General features: G+C 31.7%; 2 protein-coding genes across 3 annotated transcripts in view; one reads left to right on the top strand and one right to left on the bottom strand.

Moving 5' to 3' along the window:
- Positions 1 to 17970, top strand: part of RB1 (RB transcriptional corepressor 1) — a 158481-nt gene that overhangs the window by 87223 nt on the left and 53288 nt on the right. The window lies entirely within an intron of this gene.
- Positions 8240 to 10483, bottom strand: LPAR6 (lysophosphatidic acid receptor 6). The gene has a single exon (XM_081278479.1). It carries the CDS (start codon positions 9781 to 9783, stop codon positions 8749 to 8751), a length of 1035 nt encoding a protein of 344 aa, XP_081134605.1. The 5' UTR covers positions 9784 to 10483; the 3' UTR covers positions 8240 to 8748.

The following is a 17970-nucleotide window of genomic DNA, read 5'->3' as shown; positions in this document are numbered from 1 at the left end:
AGACCCACTCAAAGGCAGTTGTTCTTTGAGTTCACCTACCCTTAATTTTAAAGTAAGACAATTTTTTGGCATTTCTCTTTGCATAATATTTATGGCATGGTTTTAAAACTCTGAACTATCACAACCCAGTCATTTCAATATGCATGTTTGTGGCTCTTACATATATGGGTTTACTAATTTACTTACTTTCTTCTAATATTTTCTACTTTTGTCAAAAAAGTATTTTTGTTTTTTTTTTCTATAAGTGCTGAATTTAGAACATGATAAGGCAATATGGACTAGGAAACAGCTGGGTTTGTTTCTTACTCTTTCTGAGTTTTAATGTTCCTTACTTTTGTTAAAGTATAAAAGATAATTTTTCTTTAAGGTGTTTATTATACTCTTTAAGAATACTTCAACAACTAACATAATCTTACTATCTTTTGAGTTCATTTCCTTTTTGGAATTACAGTGTATAGTCATTCTTATCATTTTACCCTTTTCATATTTTAAGATGATTTGTCTTAAAGTTTTTTTTCTTTTACAATTAAGTAATGCTACTTTTTAAAAATTAAGTTTTGTTACTTATAGGATTTTTTCTTCTAAGCATTGAAATGAGGAAGGTAGAGAAGTGAAATGACTTGTCTTTTACTACTATGTGAATCATAAACAAAATAAATACCAGATTCCTAACACTGTGGATGGGCTCTGGAATTCTGGATGTCCATAAAACAAAGAGGAAAAATATAAGCTATCTGAATTTCTGTAGCAGAGTAGGAGACTGTTATTAATTAGTAAGTTTAATTTGTTATTAATTAGTAAGTTTAATTTGTTCTTGAAAATATAATTTTTTTACATTATCTTTCTAATAGAAATATTAGACACTTAGACTACTTTCTGTTTTAGACTACTGTCTAATTTATTTGAACACACATATTTAAATAGTCTTCCGAAAACAGTTTTCCACAGTTAAGTTTCAGTGAAGAGCTGGGCATGGTGTCTCTTACCTGTAATCCCAGCTACTTATGAGGCTAGGGAAGGGGAATGGTAAGCTCAAGGCCAGCCTGAACAATTTAGCAAGATCCGCTCTCAAAAATTAAAGGATTGGGGATAAGTAGCTTGCCTGGCATGTGTGAGGCCCTTGGTTTGATTCTCTAGTACCACACATAACGACAGAGTTCAAATGAAGAATGAATGGCATGTAGGGGACAGAGAGTGACAAAAATTGCCATAATAATGCAAAAATTATATCCCTGACCTTTGTCATTATTTCTCTAGGAATAACTCTGTAATCTTTTGTGAGAAAATATACACGTTCTTTCTCCCTTTTTTTAACATATGTCCATATGTTTTTTCCTTCTTTTCGGTGACTAGACTATATTGAATTATGTGTGTTTTAGTCTTTTTGATCTGAAGAAGTATTGAGACCACAATATAAAATATAGCATTTTTTGCCTAACAGTTCTGAAACCAGTTATTTTGGCTGTCAGCAAAAATTATATATGAGACATATGAGCCAAATGAGATAATTTTAGTGCTAAGTCTTAAGTAGTCATTTTTTATTTAAATAAACTGCTTCTTATGTTCATCAAGTACTCTACATAAAACCTCTGTCCCTGAAAAGCCTAAATTTTAGTCTTGTGAATATTTTATACTCAAATAATTAAGACAATTTTTTATTTTAAAATAATTATGTGATTTTTATATTTTATGTCCATTAAAATATGAACTAATTATTAATTGGTAAAGGCAAAGTATCATTTTTAAGGAGAATTAAATAGAAGGATATGTTGTTCATAATACAAAGATTTGCTTTATTTTGATGAAAAACCCCTGTAATTTTTTAGCTGTAGTAAAAGGATTTTAAAATAGTATGACTTTTCTTGTAAAATAATTACTTTTAAAAATGAGAACTGTTCTGGTTCATAATAGCAGAGTACTGATCACATACCTTTACCATCTTTCCCCCTGCAACTCTACAGATATAATAAAAAAGAAATACATGTGCACACATGGGTGAAACCCAGCAATGCCTGGACTGTGTCCTGGAAAACTTATGGAGGAAAGTGGAGGTGTTGATTCATTTATGAGGGTTGAATTTGGATATGACAAAGTATAGTAGACCATAGCACAGTATACACACAGGAAAGGACTCTGATGGAAGTGGGATGTAGAGTTCTCTAAGGAGAACTTGCAAGCTCCAAGTAGTAAATAGTTGTTTGGCAATAATCAGGAATTTTCCAAAGTACTACCTGGCAGTGATCCTCAAACTTGAGCATGTATCAGAATCGTTTGGAGTTCTTATAAAAACACAGATTACAGATTGCTGGATGCAACCCTAAAGTTTCCAAGCAGTGTCCAAGAATTTGTGTTTCTAGTATGTTTCCAGGAGATGCTGCTGCTGCTGTTCTGAGTGCAACACATTGAGAACCACATTTTGAGAACATGAAACACTTGGACCCATGCCCTACCAAGGGCCATGTCAGCCAACAAGAATCAGGAAAATGCACCTCCCTCAAAACTAATGAATTAGAAAATGATGCTTCTCCAGACACAGCAGCCCAAAGCCCTTGGTATGCAGAGTTTGTCCTAAAACCCCATACTGTTGTGCAGTACACAAACTATACAGATAAAGATGATCCTCAATTTATGATGGGTTAGGTCCCAGTAAATCCCTTGCAAGTTGAAAATGCCAATGCTTTTAATACCTTACCCTGCCCTTTTTTGGATGTGATAGCTTATCAACATATTTAATACTTTACCTTTCTTATTTGGAACAATAAAAATGTGATAGCTTAAACAGTGTACAGTAGAGTGCTATTTGTTTGCCCTCATGATCACATGCCTGTCAGGGAGCTGTGACTTGATACTATTCTCCAGCATTAAAAGAGTATCATAGGGCTTTTACTAGCCTGGGAAAAGATCAAAATCAAAGTCTGAAGTATGGTTTCCATTGAGTATGCATTATTTTCACACATTGTTAAGAAAAATCATAATTTGAATCATTATAAGTTGTAGACCTTCTGTATATGCCTAACCCTGTCCCACCCCAAATTTTGTGTATACATAACAGCACAGGGTTTCCTGATGGTGCCATAGACACAAGTGGTGCAGAAACTAGGTAAATCCAAACTTGGAAAAAAAATTTTTAAAGAGAAAACGTAGTTTTTCCTAGTTGAAAAATATAACAAACTATTGTGCCATTACACTGTTTCTTATTTTGATATTTGGGAGCACGTTGGTTTCATTATCTTTCCGTTCATCCCCACAAGAATAATCAGAAAAAATATGACAAGATGAAATAATAAATAATAACAAAAATTTGTAGAGCTAATGAAAGTCAAAAGTTTTCAGATGGGAAGGGCTCGTTCAACGTGCCAAGCATGATGAATAAATATATTTTGGTGAAAATCAGAATTCTGAAGATAATGAGAAAGTTGTGAAAGCTTCCAGAGAGAAATAATAAATTCTTTTCTGGGGAATAAGATTCAGATCAGTATTGCCATTCTCATTTGTCTACTGGATAAATATTTGAGGACAAAATGAAATAATTTTTTTACTATTTTTGAAATGAAATTACTGGAGAATACACTTTAGCAAATGAAAAAAGTCTTCAAGAAAAGGGAAGTTATGAAATCTAAGAAAAAGTGAAACTGTCATAGCAGTGCAGAGAGAAATCAATAGGAGAAAAAAAAATCTTAGCAAATCTAGGAAAATAGTTGTTCCAAATAAGAAATAAGATAGTTCCATGAAGAATGTCTTCAAGAACAAGTGGTTTCTTTTTTTCTTTTTGGTCTGGGGATTGAACCCAGGGTTGCTTTACCTTTGAGCTATGTCTGCAGTCCTTTTTATTTTTTATTTTGAATTAGAATTTCACTAAATTGTTTAGAGCTTTGCTAAATTGCTGGGGTTGTCCTTGAACTTGTGATCCTCTTGCCTCAGCCATGAGATTAAGTGTGAAGGCACCTGACAAAATGGTTTCTTTTAGCAATTTTTGGACCTCATCTAAATAGTGAGGATTCACAGATGCAGTTTAAAATTGATAAATGAAAGGTTGATAACTGTAAGATTTGAATTCTTGTAGTCTTTTTGACAAAAGAGAATTTGCTGCTTTTGTGTGTGTTGGGGTGCTTTTGAAGAATTAAATGAGCCATCAGTTTGGTAAAGAAAAAGGCAGTCTTTTATTTATTTACATATTTGTGTTTGTAGATATAGAAGTTTTATTAAAACTATACTTTTAATACCTAGAATAGGAACTATGTAAAATAGGTATTAGTTTTTTAAAATTAATCTGGCAGGCAGATAATATCTAACTTGTTCTTTACTCTAGAACCCTTCCTTCCAATCTCTATTTCAATCTTGTGTTAGGCCCTGTAGAGACTGTATATAAAGAAGTATAAAACATAGTCCCTTTCCTCAAGAAGCTTGATGTGTCTAGTTAGGCAGTTATTGCACAACCAATATAAGAAAGTAACTACCAGGTATTTTTCTTTGCCCAAAACAAATGTATCTGTACCTTTTTTCAGAGGGATCTTTTAGAGAGAGAGAGAATCTTTTTTGTAGATGGACACAACACAATGCCTTTATTTTTTAATGCGGTGCTAAGAATGGAACATGGATTGCGCCCGCCTGTGCTAGGCAAGCGCTCTACCACTGAGCCACAATTCCAGCCCCTCAGAGGGATCTTGAAATGCAAATCTGATCAAGTCTCCTACTTGATATCCTTCAAGACTTCCTAAATATCCTCAGCTGTTCACATGGTCTTAATGTGAGCTGTAACCATGTAAGTGCTCAGTCTTATAACTCTAGATGCTTTGACTTTGCTATAATCCTTTCGGTATGCCAAGTTCTCTTCCTTTTCATGTGCCAGTGCTCTGGCCACCATTAAAGATCTAGATCAGTCAAAACAACGGAGTTCCTACCTAGTCTCTGCCTTAAATTCTTAAGTGACTCTGTGCACGTTACTTAGTTTTTAGTTTCTTAAGTTTCTCCAACTTAAGGTACAAATGACCTCCAGGCCCTTTCAGTTCTAAATTGTGAATTTTCCAGAAGCCATTTTGATAGGAAGATAATGGAAGTCAGCACATTCAGCCTGTGGCTATTAACTACAACTCACCTCTAAGTATATGGTATATATTTGTTTCTCACTCTTAACATCTTCTTAAACTTTAATTATTTTAAAAAATCAGGGCTGGGTTATAGTAGCTCAATAATAAAGCATGTGCTTAGCATGCACAAAGCCCTGGGTTCAATCCCCAGCAACACATTAAAAAAAAAAAAAAAAAAAACTCACTTGATTTTATTTATATGAGTAAAGCAAATTTTGAGTTTGAAAATTGATTTATAAATTTTTGAATTACCCCTACTTCTGGGGTCCTATTTCTTGTATTGATTTTACCACTGCTTTTCAGGTGAAAGAGATAATTTCATATCCTTATTTTAAGAAGATAATGTAGTAAATCTTTGAGAGAGGGAGGGGGAAGGACTTGGTAGAGAATTTGGCCTTAAGTTAATTTTCTATTTTTTTAAATTATCTGACCTGTTGTCTTATTTAATTGATATTCTTTGTTCTTTTATAAAATGGCCAGGAAATAAGTAAAAATGATGAGATAAAATCGAAATTTCAGAATTAATGATTTTAAGATTATGTACATATTGACCTCTGGAAAAGATTATTAATTAAGAAATATTATTGATCATTAATAATATTTGTTTTAAATGTGTCCTATATCATTAGTCCTTTTCAATTTGGAATTTATTTCCTTAGAAGTCATATATGTTATAAATGGGTAAATTAGTTTTCATGCCAATCTGAGTTTTTTATTTATTTTTTACTTTTTATTATTTTTTAAAATATTTTGTTTTTAGTTGTTGATGGACTTTATTGTCTTTATTTTTATGTGGTGCTGAGAATCGAAACCAGTGCCTCATGCATGCTAGGTGAGCATACTACCACCAAACCACAACTCCAGCCCCCAATCTGAGTTTTTTAAAAACCATTTAGGATTTCATTTCATTTACATCTAAGCACTGTTTATAAAATTGTTTCTATGCAAAAATTTATTCACAACTATGAATATCAGGTTACATCTTCCCTCGTTTGTGACAACATCTGGAATTGGATTGGCATATAAGTATTAAAAGTTTGAGTATTAGAAGGTAGTAAAAGTTCTTCTAGTCAATAGTAATTTACTATATTAACAAAAAACAAAGTATCTGGTTCATCAGGGGTCCAAGATTGCAGCATCAAAAAGCAATTGCTCTAGACTCTTAAAAGCTATTTCCATTCAAAAATCAAATGTTTGTCAGTTGGAAAGATGAAGTTAACATCATTTTCTATTTTCTGTTCCTCAACTTAGTGGCTGATTCTTTTAATTATCAGTACCTATGATTATGATTTATACTTCAAATTTATTTTCAGTATTTTGAATGTAAATATTAAGGTTTTCTTATTGGGTCTTCAGTTTCTTCCTTCTTTTAATTTTCTACTAATACATTATGCACAGGACATTTATTTTGTGGATTAGTTACTCAGCTGGTATTTCCTAAGAAAAGATAATTTTTAGGTTCATAACCAATTATTAAGATGCTGTAAAGCTGTTTTCAAACCCTGAAAAACTCTGTCCTCTTATTGTGTTCCTCTGAAGAAAGTTGACGTATGAAGGAAGATTAGCTAATCATCTACTTTTATGAAGATGTTATAAGCAATGACAGTTTTTTTCAGGGGAAGGGAAGGGCTCAAAAGTAAAAAGTAAAATCTTCAGTTCTAATTTTATTATAGATATTTCTGAATAAAGAGGAAAGAGAAAATCCTTGGAATATGTAGTTTGCCTTAAATTGTAACACTAACAAAGGAAAATAACTTTAATTTTGTTCTAGTACTCTGTCTATAGAGATAAGATGTATTCCATATTTGAGGTTCCAGATGAGAAAACAAGTATCAGCTGTGTATCAAATTATGAAGAATCTTAAGAACTTGATTCATGTACCCTCCTATTGACAAGAGGGCAACAAAAATTTCTCTAGTAATCATAGTATTAACAACTCTCTAGTTAGTATTTTGCTAATATTTTAAAGTAATATTCATGGTTTGTGATCTTACCTTGGGTTTTACTCACAGATCTTTAAGCAGAGGAATGGTCTGAGAAATCTCAAAGTTATGTAACTCTCTGCTTCTTTTAGATGGGTAGGCTGTTAGTTGCTTTTCAACTCAAAAATACACATTTAAAAGTGCTTAATGAATATCTTTTCTGGAGTGTGGTATGAAATTTAAAAATCTTATATAACATACACACACTTCTCTTGGAATATAAAGGACCAGGCTTAATTTTTTCATTAATTTTGTTTGGCTTTAGAAACCAGATCCCTAAATAAAATCCCCCACAATTAGTTTACTAAAAATGAATTTACTAATCTAGCAAATCATTGTGAGTTGTCAGAAGTCATTGTAGCCCAAACACAGAGAGTAGTAAATATCAAATGTACATCTTAAAATTTGTCTAGGTTGCATCCAGGTTTCGAAAAAATAAGATGGTAAAAACCAGATAGGTTGAATGATGGATTCAATTACATGTCCTTTTTCTCATGTAGAAGACATTCTGTTGTAGTTAACTTTGAATTGGATTTTGGGGGGAAAAAAGAGAAAACTGAGAGTTTTTGTGTAGTTATGCTTTTTTTTTCTGAAATATAGCTCAAAGCCTTGCCTTTTTTGTTTTATAATGAAAATGTGATTGTGTTTTATTATATGTTTTGTTTTATTGCTTTTTATATAAGGAACTGTGTTCTTAATAAAACTATTTGACATGCATTATTTTGCCATATATTAACATTTTGCTACTTTAAACAACATTTTCTACAATTCAGTATTTGGCTTCAAATGGTCAGAAGAGGGAAGCAAAATAAAAAATATGTTGAATATCACTTTCTAAGTACTAAATATTGTATTTCACTACCTCTGGTGTTTCCTCTGATCTAACATACTCAAAATCTAACATACTCTTTATTGTACATAAATGAACTAAAAAATATACCTCTAATAGCATTTTATTTTTTAAAAATTTACTTAGCAAAATAATATTTTATTACTTTTTTGTTCTCAATTATTGTGGCATATATCATTTTAAATTGGGTTTTAAATCCAGAAAAATGAATTAAAGTAGTAATTTCAAAGGATATTGTATAGTTTGACAGCATCTTCTTTTAATGAATTACCTTCAAAGATAAAACCCTTAAATACCATCTATCAGTGGCACTGCTTAAGTATCTTCAATAGTGTTAGTATGTCATTCTACAGAAGACTACATTTTTAACTATTTTTGAGAAATCCTATAATAAAAACTATTATTTTAAATTACTCTTTTCTCATTTATAATTTAAGATACATGATTAGTTTTAATTCAAAATGAAATATTTAATAAATATTAAATACTTAAAACTTCTAGTATGAGTAAATCATTTAATATAAAAATCGGTATATAGATGGTCACCACATGACTTAAATCATAGTCACTTTTAGACTTTGATATTTTTTTTAATGAAGAAGGAACAAGTTAAAGTGGCTCAGAAAAAAAATAAAATGTAGTATACAAGAATAGAGTATATTTTAATGCTTAACACATTGAGTACAAATTTTCTTTAAAAACATTAAAATGTCCATGTGTTGTCTTTTGGAGGTCAGGAGAAATAGTTTTCCAAGAGAACACTTTTCACAGTTGAAGGAACTTGGAGGTTCTGTCCCAGTGAAGTTCCAGTGGTTTTAGTTCAGGCAGCTTATATTGTAGATTCATTGTCAAATATCTTACTTTTTAAGGTCTGTAGATTGTGTTGAATAAAATTCTCTGTGCCTTGAACTTCAGAGAATCTGTAGTCAGTTCTCCTAACAGACCAGTTTTTCATTTTTATTGAATTCTGAATGGTGTCCGATGTAAAATAGTAAACTATAGGGTCAAAACAACAGTTGGAAACAGCAATGCAGAGAGTGATGGGATACATTGTCCTTACAGCTGCCACTACTGAGCAATTAACAAGTGTATGTGTTCTCATAAGAGAATATAAAATAAGATTGATATTATAAGGCACAAAACAGAAACAGAATATGACCAAATGAACAAAAATCATTTTTAAAACCTTAGTTTTGTTTATTTTGCTTCTACTTAATGTAACAGGTTTATTTAAAGTTCTTAGCACCATACTAGAACAAGTTACGTTCAAAATTAGAGGAATAAAAAATCCCACTATTTCGATGAAAATTACAATCCTTGAAAGATATGTTTTCCAAGTAGCTTCTGGAAAGTTTTCAAAGCAGGCTTCTGAGGTATTGTTGCCCCGAGAGTGGGTAGACTGAAAAAAAACTGCTGGTGCACTTCCTCCGATCACAGTTAACCACACAGCAATGCAAACAAACTTTGCATTTCGTTTGGTTCTTAGAGTCTTTGACTTAAATGGGTAGACAATTGCCAGAAATCGATCTACACTAATGCAGGTTAAGAACAGAATGCTTCCATACATGTTGGTATAAAACAGCATCACAGAAATCTTACAAAGCAAATCTCCAAATGGCCAATTTCGTGTTGCAAAGTAGAAAATCCTGAAGGGTAAAGTAAAAACGAAAAGCAAGTCTGACATTGCTAAGTTAATCATGTATGTGGTAGTTTCATTTCGCACTTTGAGGGTGCAGATGAAAATGTATATGGCAACACAATTGGATATTAAGCCAAGCACAAACACCATGCTGAACATGCACCCATATAAAGTGTACTTAAAGGAGTCATCATAGGGGCATTGAGAGCTGTTAGCGCTTACCATTATAAAGGCACTTCCAACTTACAGTAAGAAATTCTGTAGGTCCCTGGTCCCTGGCTGTAGTCTCCTTTGATATTCAGATTGCGACCACTATAACATCCAGTTTATTCGCAAATTATTTGGATCTTTGGGTGGTTTTATAAATATTTCCTTTTTCTCCAAAATATATGAAAGAAACATGAAACTTGTTGCTGTAAAGTTTCCAGTAGATTCTTCAACAGGAAAATATTTTTATTTTCTAGTCTCCAGAAAATCCATGAATCCAAGCTTTAGTTAACTGATGGGAAAATGCAGTCAGTGAAGCCAATCCACAGGATTGCAAATGAAAAGAAAAGCTGTGTTCTAAGATGGGTACACAGCTCTTTGTCTTATAAACTTGTATTTCAGTAGTCAAGATGAGTATTTCAGAATCAGAGTTCCTTTACAATCCACAGTGTTTAAGCTTAAATGATTAATCTTATTTTGCTTTTCAATGCAGAGTTTCAGAGACTTAAACATTCCCAATTAGTCCTTTTTTCTTTCTTGCTTCTTTTAAATGATGTTTTCCTTTCTGGTATTCCTGCAGTAGATTCTAGATGGCCACAAGCAGAAGAATCTTTTGAAAGTTCTGAAGTAAATTCCTAAGCAAGTTAGCTCTTGTTGAATTGAGTCCTTTTCCACGGTTGCCAGCTGTATTGTGAGATGGGCTTTCTCTGAAGTGAAAAAAGAAAGGCTTGCTCGATTTGTAATATGACATCACAGGAAGAAGAGGCTGGGTTTGGACAAAGAAAGGTTTCAGCCCAGTTTGTTTGCAGTTCCTTTAATCTGATAATGTTTCTGCTGGGAATATACCTAGGAGGCTTGCAAATGGTCACTGGTTAGTTAGTTGGGCCAGCTGCCCATTAACTCTTTTATGTGGAAATGCCTTCTGGGGTTCTGGCAACCTCTGAAGAGTTGTTTTTGTTTTGTTTTGCTTGGGTGGTAATAACAGAGAGAGGGGGAAAAACAGTTCAAGCCTGTTTCTCTTATTCTGTTGCTTTTGTATTTAGGATATGATTTTTTTTTTAGAAATAAATATTATATGAATGTATCAAATTCAGATTTTTAGTAATGTCTTAACATGGCATTTTAAAGAACTGTTTAATGTCTGTGAAAGAGAGACCTTTAAACTTTTATATATAAAGGATTTAACTGAGAAACTAATGACAGTGCTTCCACTCTTGGCTTCTGTTTTTTTCTAATTACGTTTTAAGATTTATCTTAATTGGTATGATTGTAAGTAGCTTTAATCCTGTGTCTCTTTAGGTTTTGATAAATAATTTGCTAACATTTCTCTTTCCTATGAAGCTGAATTAATATTTTAGAGTTATTTCAATTTTTAAATTACCCCTTTCACCAAAGAATAAATTTAAGAATGTTTATTTTTGTTAGAGGTATAGCTCAGTGGTAGAGCATATGTTTAGAACATGTGCTTAGCTAGCTTGTTAAGGTCTGGGTTCCTTACCCAGCCTTCCCCACCAAAAAAGTTTATCTTTGATTTTGGTGTACTAATCTTATTTTACCTATGATTTAAGCACAAATGAAGATGCATTTTTTTAATCAAAGTTTTACCCCTAAATTGATTGAAATAACTTTTGGAGAATGAATTCTAATACTTGGCTAATAATAATTTTATGTTTGTTTTCCTGTAACTCTTCCCTGAGTCCCCTTAATACTATATTAACTATATGTTGGAATGTATTTTACATCTTGTTTTCATTTAAACTTTCCCATAAATGGTTTTGCTATATAATTATATTTAGAATATACTCTTATTTATTTACTTTTTGTAGTACTAGGGATGAACCCAGGGTCTCATGCATGCTAGACAAGTGCTCTACCACCGAGGTACATTCCTAGCCCTATTTTTATTTTTAGACAAGGTCTTGCTAAGTTGCCTAGGCTGGCCTAGAAGTTACCATCCTTTTGCCCCCGCCTCCTGAGTAGCAGCGATTATAGGCCACTGTACCCAGCTTGTATATTCATATCTTAAAACACACCAAATCAGAAGGACATATATGGTGGGGTTATAGTAATTGGTTGTAAATGTTATTTCCCAAAGGACTGAAGCTATTACAAACTAACACACATTTTTTTCTTGTTTTAAACTACTTTTTTTTTTTTTTTTTTTGGTATCAGAGGTTGAATCCAGCACTGTTCTAAATCTGCTAAACACATGCTCTATCACTGAGCTATATCCCCACCCACTAATTTTTTCTGAAAAGGCTAGATCCAGTTGTGTTTTTTAATTTTGTTCAGTTTGGATCAAAACTCTTACTTTTAGGAATTTTAGAGAAATTTATCTTTCCTTCATAAATTACTTAGTTAACTTTAAAAAAGTTACAGTAACATGTTTTATACTGTTTTGCACCTTTTAAATTTAAACTGCTTTCATGCTCAGCAACTTTTGTTGATAAGTTGTAATCTATTTCTATTGTTTTTTACTAGGAAATTAATTTACAATCAAATTTATGAAAACATGAGTTATTTATAACCAATAGACTTAAAACATTGAGGGTCTGAATTTCTTTGTATTACTTTTGGTATGGAAAAATGTGTATGTGTTTATATTAGAAGGCTGGTAGAAACTTTGAGTAGGCAGTAATGAAAAAAGAAGTAGTTAATAAACTTGTATTCTCACTGGAGAAAAATTTTCAGTTAATATTTTAGAAAAACAAAAAAATCTTTGTGGGTACTTTCAAATTTATAGTCTCCTTTTTAGTCATCTTTAAATAATGCAACGTATGCAGTTATATGTCCTGACCTTGTCTGCTTTTACTTTCATTTTGAGTATAGAACTTTATCAAAGAATATTCTAAAACTTGAATATTCTTCTACATATTGTTGTTATTCACTTGACTTGATGTTTATTTAAATGTTCATTTGTAGTTTTTTCATTTCTGAGTTATTGGTGCTTAAAAATGAATAGATCACTATTTGTGAATTAAGTGTTTCATTATTATCAATATATTAGTATATGTTTGTGTTTCTGATTCTCAGCACAATTCTTGACCCTTAGTAGACACTTAATGTTTGCTGATGATTCATATCAATAAACTTGAATTTTGTTGAAACTTGTTTTTACTGATGAAGAGCAGTAGCAAAGGGGCTGTTTCAACAGGATCAACGTAATTGAAAGCTGGTTTTCTGATTTTTTTAAATTAGTTTATTTGACTTCTAGCCTAAGGAACCAAAGTGAAATCTGATATCTTAAAAAATCCTTAAGTTAAGATTATTTAAAATAATTACAAAGAGAGTTCAGCAAATCCAGGGCATTAAATATATTTAATATGTGCTTTTCTATTTGATAGGCAATCTGTTATTTATACATTTCTAGAAGTCTGGGAATCAGTTCTTGTATGGATTTTTCGGGGAGAATGAAATAAGAAAATCAGAATCAGAAGTTGCAGTGGTGAAGACAAATTTTATTCAGGACTATTACAGTAATATACATGTACAATTTATTTGAAATATAGTTTTCAAAGCAACCAATTTGAAATATAGTAAATCTCAATATGTAACTCATCACTTTTTAAAATTTAATACCTTAAGAAGCTGGCTAAATAACCTAGCCTGTAAAGTAGTTCTGTTTTTTCAGTGCAGTAGTGGTCTAAATCTTGTAGTTGTGTAATTTAAAAAAAGAATCACAGTATTTTGAGAAAATTTTAACTATCAGTTTAAGGATTTGGGTAACTACTGAGTTCTTCACTAAATTTTTAATGTAACTGTAGTTCTGATAAGACAGAGAATATGATTTGCCAATGTTGGATTCCAAGTTAGGCTCAAAACTATGTTGTGTGAAACTTTATTGAACACCAGTATAAATGAAGTGTAAAGGGTTTCTCAACCATTCTTTTCTTTCTCTACCTATTTCTGAACTTGATAGTATTATCAGTTTTATCTTGCACCCTTTTCATTCTCACTGCCATTTTTTAAAGATAAACCCAGTTATTCTATCTATATGATTATTATAATGTGTTATCTAATCTTCCTATTTCTAGTCCTACTGTCTTCCACTTACCCCCTGGTAGACTGTCACAGATCAACTCATGAATGAACAAACTAAACATGCATTTATTCTCTTCTTGCTTGCAAAGAGAACTTAAAAATTATAATTTTGAAAATGAAAATACTGTCTCCAGGCATGGTGGCCCAATTATAATTTTTAAGTTCTTTTTGCAAGCACCAAATGTCAAATTCTGGGGAAACATATTATTTATTAGTAGATTAATTATATGTGGTGATTTGGTTTAATACTGAATTAAGTTTGACAGTCTTGGTGCATAGGATCTGCACCTGGGAACCTTGACATCTCTGAAACCCTTTTGTATAAGCTGACCCCCACCTCTGCCCTAGTTGGGGACTGGTTTCATAACCTTTCTGAAATTCTCAAGCACTGTGACTAAAAACAGATAAGAAAATCAGATCTGAAGAAATGTAGTCTCAACAAGTCCTGCAGGCTGTTCCTCTGAAGTATCTGGAAATATCTGTGAAATATTTTGAAAGTTTTTCTTTATAAAGGGACAAACTAGAAAGACTCTAGACTGTAAAATACATACATATGTATATTATATGTAAAAACATACATATTTTATATATATATATATATATATATATATATATATATATATAAAATAGAAAAGTGTGAGAGTGTTGTACAAAGAGTATTAGAGAATCAGAAAAGCTGGATAGTCCATCATTTGACCTTTCTAGGAGTCTGCTTTCTTGACTGTAACAAGAAGGAAGTTGGACTATACAAAGGTCCCTTCCTGCTTCCATATCTGATTCTGATTCTTTGAATACTTTGAATGTTTAAGCGGCCACATTGGGTTTTTTCACTTTAAGGTAAAACAAATGAATAATTTTTTATTCTTAGTGTTTAAGGATTTCCTGATTTTGAAACCAGGCTATACAAGGAAATGTATATGAAGTATTTTTTGTTTCAGCCTAGAGTCTAATGAGAAGATTTTCTATTTTGCATTACTATAAAGATTAAATGAGTTGGAGTTGTGGCTCAGTGGTAGAGTGCTTGCCTAGCACGTGCCAGGCCCTGGGTTCGATCCTCAACACCACATAAAAATAAATAAATAAAATAAAGGTGTTGACAACTACAACTAAAAAATAAATATTAAAAAAAGATTAAATGAAAAAACCCTTTCCTGTATATCCTATGTATTTCTATTGTTTTCTTTCTTAAAAGATCTCTCCTTTTAAGTAATCTTCCATCCATATTCTTTTACTGTGAGCTTTTTGGAAATACTGTCGAATTGATCAAATCCTTAAATTATTATCTCATTAAAAGTTTTGAAAGCTATTATTGGAGTTGTATCTAAAATAACATAAAGAATAGGGGATGTTCCAAAAAATAAAAAGGATGAGAGAGTATGTGAAACTTAAGCTAAAATAAATGTGTTCCTGTTCAAAAGAACATGTTGAAGAGTAGTATTTTAAATGTTAGAGAGGACTGGAAATGTAACACAGTGGTAGAGTACTTGCTTATTATGTATAAGACCCAGAGTTTAATTCCCACCACTACACACACACACACACACACACACACACACACACACACACAGCTTAAATGTAAGAAAAAATTCTTCTATGTTTACTAGTTTTGAATGAAGCAAATGTTTGCCATGGTGAGATGTGAATCTTTTGAGTTCTTTTCTAATTTACACTTATAAAAAAAGCAGTTTTCTCATTTGGATTCTTTTGAAGCCAATTTATTTACAATATATTTTTTATTTAGGTTTAGAAACAAAACATTTTCAATTTGATAAATGGACATTTTTAGTTTAGGTAGACAAAATATGAATATATTTATTTTCTATGAAAAGATCTTTTAGACCAACTGGAAAATTTATTACATTTTTGACAAATTTAGTATTACTGTAAGTCTGTTGATGTCTTTTGGAAGTGACTTAATTGCCTGTTATTATTGTAGGTAATACTTTGTTACTTTTTACTGGAGCATTAGTCATCTACGCAAATTCAAAGGACTAAACCTGTTTGTAGAGTTGGGTGGGAGTAAAAGAGGAAAGATTTAAAGGATTATTAATGATGATTAATGAGCAAAGTAAAAGTGGTTGGAAATGATGGCTAAAGCAGATACAAGCAAAGAAGGTAAAGGAAGTTAAGAGGATCAGGAACATTGTTGTGGTGTAAGATTTAAAACTTGAGTAAACACATTTATCTCTACTACACTTTAATTGTTACTTCTTCCTTATTTATTATTTATTTTCCTATCTCTGCTTGTTCCTTCTCCCTCAGCACCATCTCTTAAAATCCTATCATATTGTTCTGTCGAGTTTTCTCAGTCCTTTTTGTACTTCTGTACTCTGCTTTGTCTTGCTTTTAAGACATCCATGCAATCCACTTCAGATTTAAAAACAAAGAAATAATTGCAGGACAAAACATATCAGTAAATTTTTGCACAGAATAGAGATGAAAGTTGGGTTGGAGTTGTGGCTCAGTGGTAAGAGCCCTTGCCTAGCATGTGTGAGGCACCTAAGTTCGATTCTCAGCACCACATATAAATAAATTAAATAAAGGTCCATCAACAACTTGTGTGTGTGTGTGTGTGTGTGTTTATATTTATAAAGAGAGAACTAATTTTTATATATATATATGAATGAGAGATAGATATGAAAGTCTACCAGTACAGTAAAGGACATTCAGAGCTTTATAGTTGAATGAAAATTTCAAATTTTAGGTCTTATAAGCTAGAGCCAATTCTGGTAACAATTTCTTAGTGCAGTCCCATTAAGTATAGCCATGTTGCCTTACTCAGCCAAAATTATTTGAGTGATTATTTTTCTCAGTTCTCTCAAGAAAATGGCATAATCTATAACTATTCTGAATTCCTAGAGTTGAGAATGACGAGATGGGTTTCAGTTTCCAAAAACTACTTTAGAAACAGCAAAGCATATAGTGAAAAGAACCAAAATAAATAGATCTTAAATGATCTGGATTCTAATTCTAGCTATTAAAAGTTAATGTGACTTTAAGCAAATAATTAATTATTATATATTTGTAAAAAAGAGAGTATTGAATTAGATCTCTGGAATTCTTTTTAGTTCTTAGCTTTCTCGATAATTTAATCTTCACACAAATTTTGAATGACAGAACAAATGATGAAGAAACAAATTTAAGAGTTGTGACTTGTCTAGGATTACAGTGAGTGAAATGATGGTGAATAATGAAGCCAGAACTAGAGACTCTTGAGTACCCAACCCAGTTCCTTATGTATGTTTGTCAGATGAAGAAATACAACTCTGTAAGTACATGCCTAAAGGGAGAATAAGAAGTACTCTGAACTTGAAATTTAAAGTTTTTGATTTCTAAATTTGGGCTTTACATTTGGTAGTTTATGCTGAACTATAGAATAAATACAACATGCCTTTCTGGTTTTCAGAACAAAATTAAGTGAAAATATATCTTGATTTTAAATCTCTAAAAAATACTATTGTAGTTGAAATAGGCTATAATATCTTAGTGTTACAGAGGTAAAGAGGATTGTAGGAAGACAGAAGAATAGATTTGTTTTCTTGACAAGTGGAGTTCCTGTGCTTTTTATATTCAAGATGGAGAAGTGGCCATTTCACACATTTTGACACTGACAAATGCACAGCAGACTTGAATCTCAGACACAGACACAGTCTTTCTGAGTTTGTTTAGTAGTTAACACATTAGACTTAGTACTCTCCAACGTTGGAGGAAGCATTGGATTCTAAATTTTAGAACAAAAGTAGCTTTGTGCCCATTACAATACATTATTTATTTTCTTTAAGTCATTCTGCTCTTCTTCCAATCACTCAAGTACAACTGGGGAAATCGAACAGGTGAGAAACATATTCCTAAGGTTTTTAAACATAGTTGATTATTGCCAGAGCTGGAACTAGAATTCTAGTTTCTTTACATTATTCAGGTTTTCCTACTATATACAGGTAGCTTCCAACTTTTTTTTTTCCTGACACAAAAATCAGAAATTTGGTTCATAGCTTAGGTGAATATTAACAAATAGGAGATTTTAAAAATATATATAAGTTTTATAAATGTTTTTGAAACATTAAATTTTAATATTATGGCCACAATTTAATCTCAGGAATTTCCATTTATCTGTAGAGTAAAATAATATGACAACCATTCTCATTTTTAGCTTCATCTTCATTT

Source organism: Spermophilus citellus (genome assembly GCF_964194105.1).
Source record: "Spermophilus citellus genome assembly, chromosome: 1".
Taxonomy (NCBI): Eukaryota; Metazoa; Chordata; class Mammalia; order Rodentia; family Sciuridae; genus Spermophilus; species Spermophilus citellus.
Note: the sequence above shows the minus strand (reverse complement) of the source record. Positions and strands in the feature narration are given on the sequence as shown.

Bases quoted from the DNA above. Each gene is read 5' to 3' on its own strand.
- LPAR6 (XM_081278479.1), bottom strand. From the start codon at position 9,783: ATGGTAAGCGCTAACAGCTCTCAATGCCCCTATGATGACTCCTTTAAG.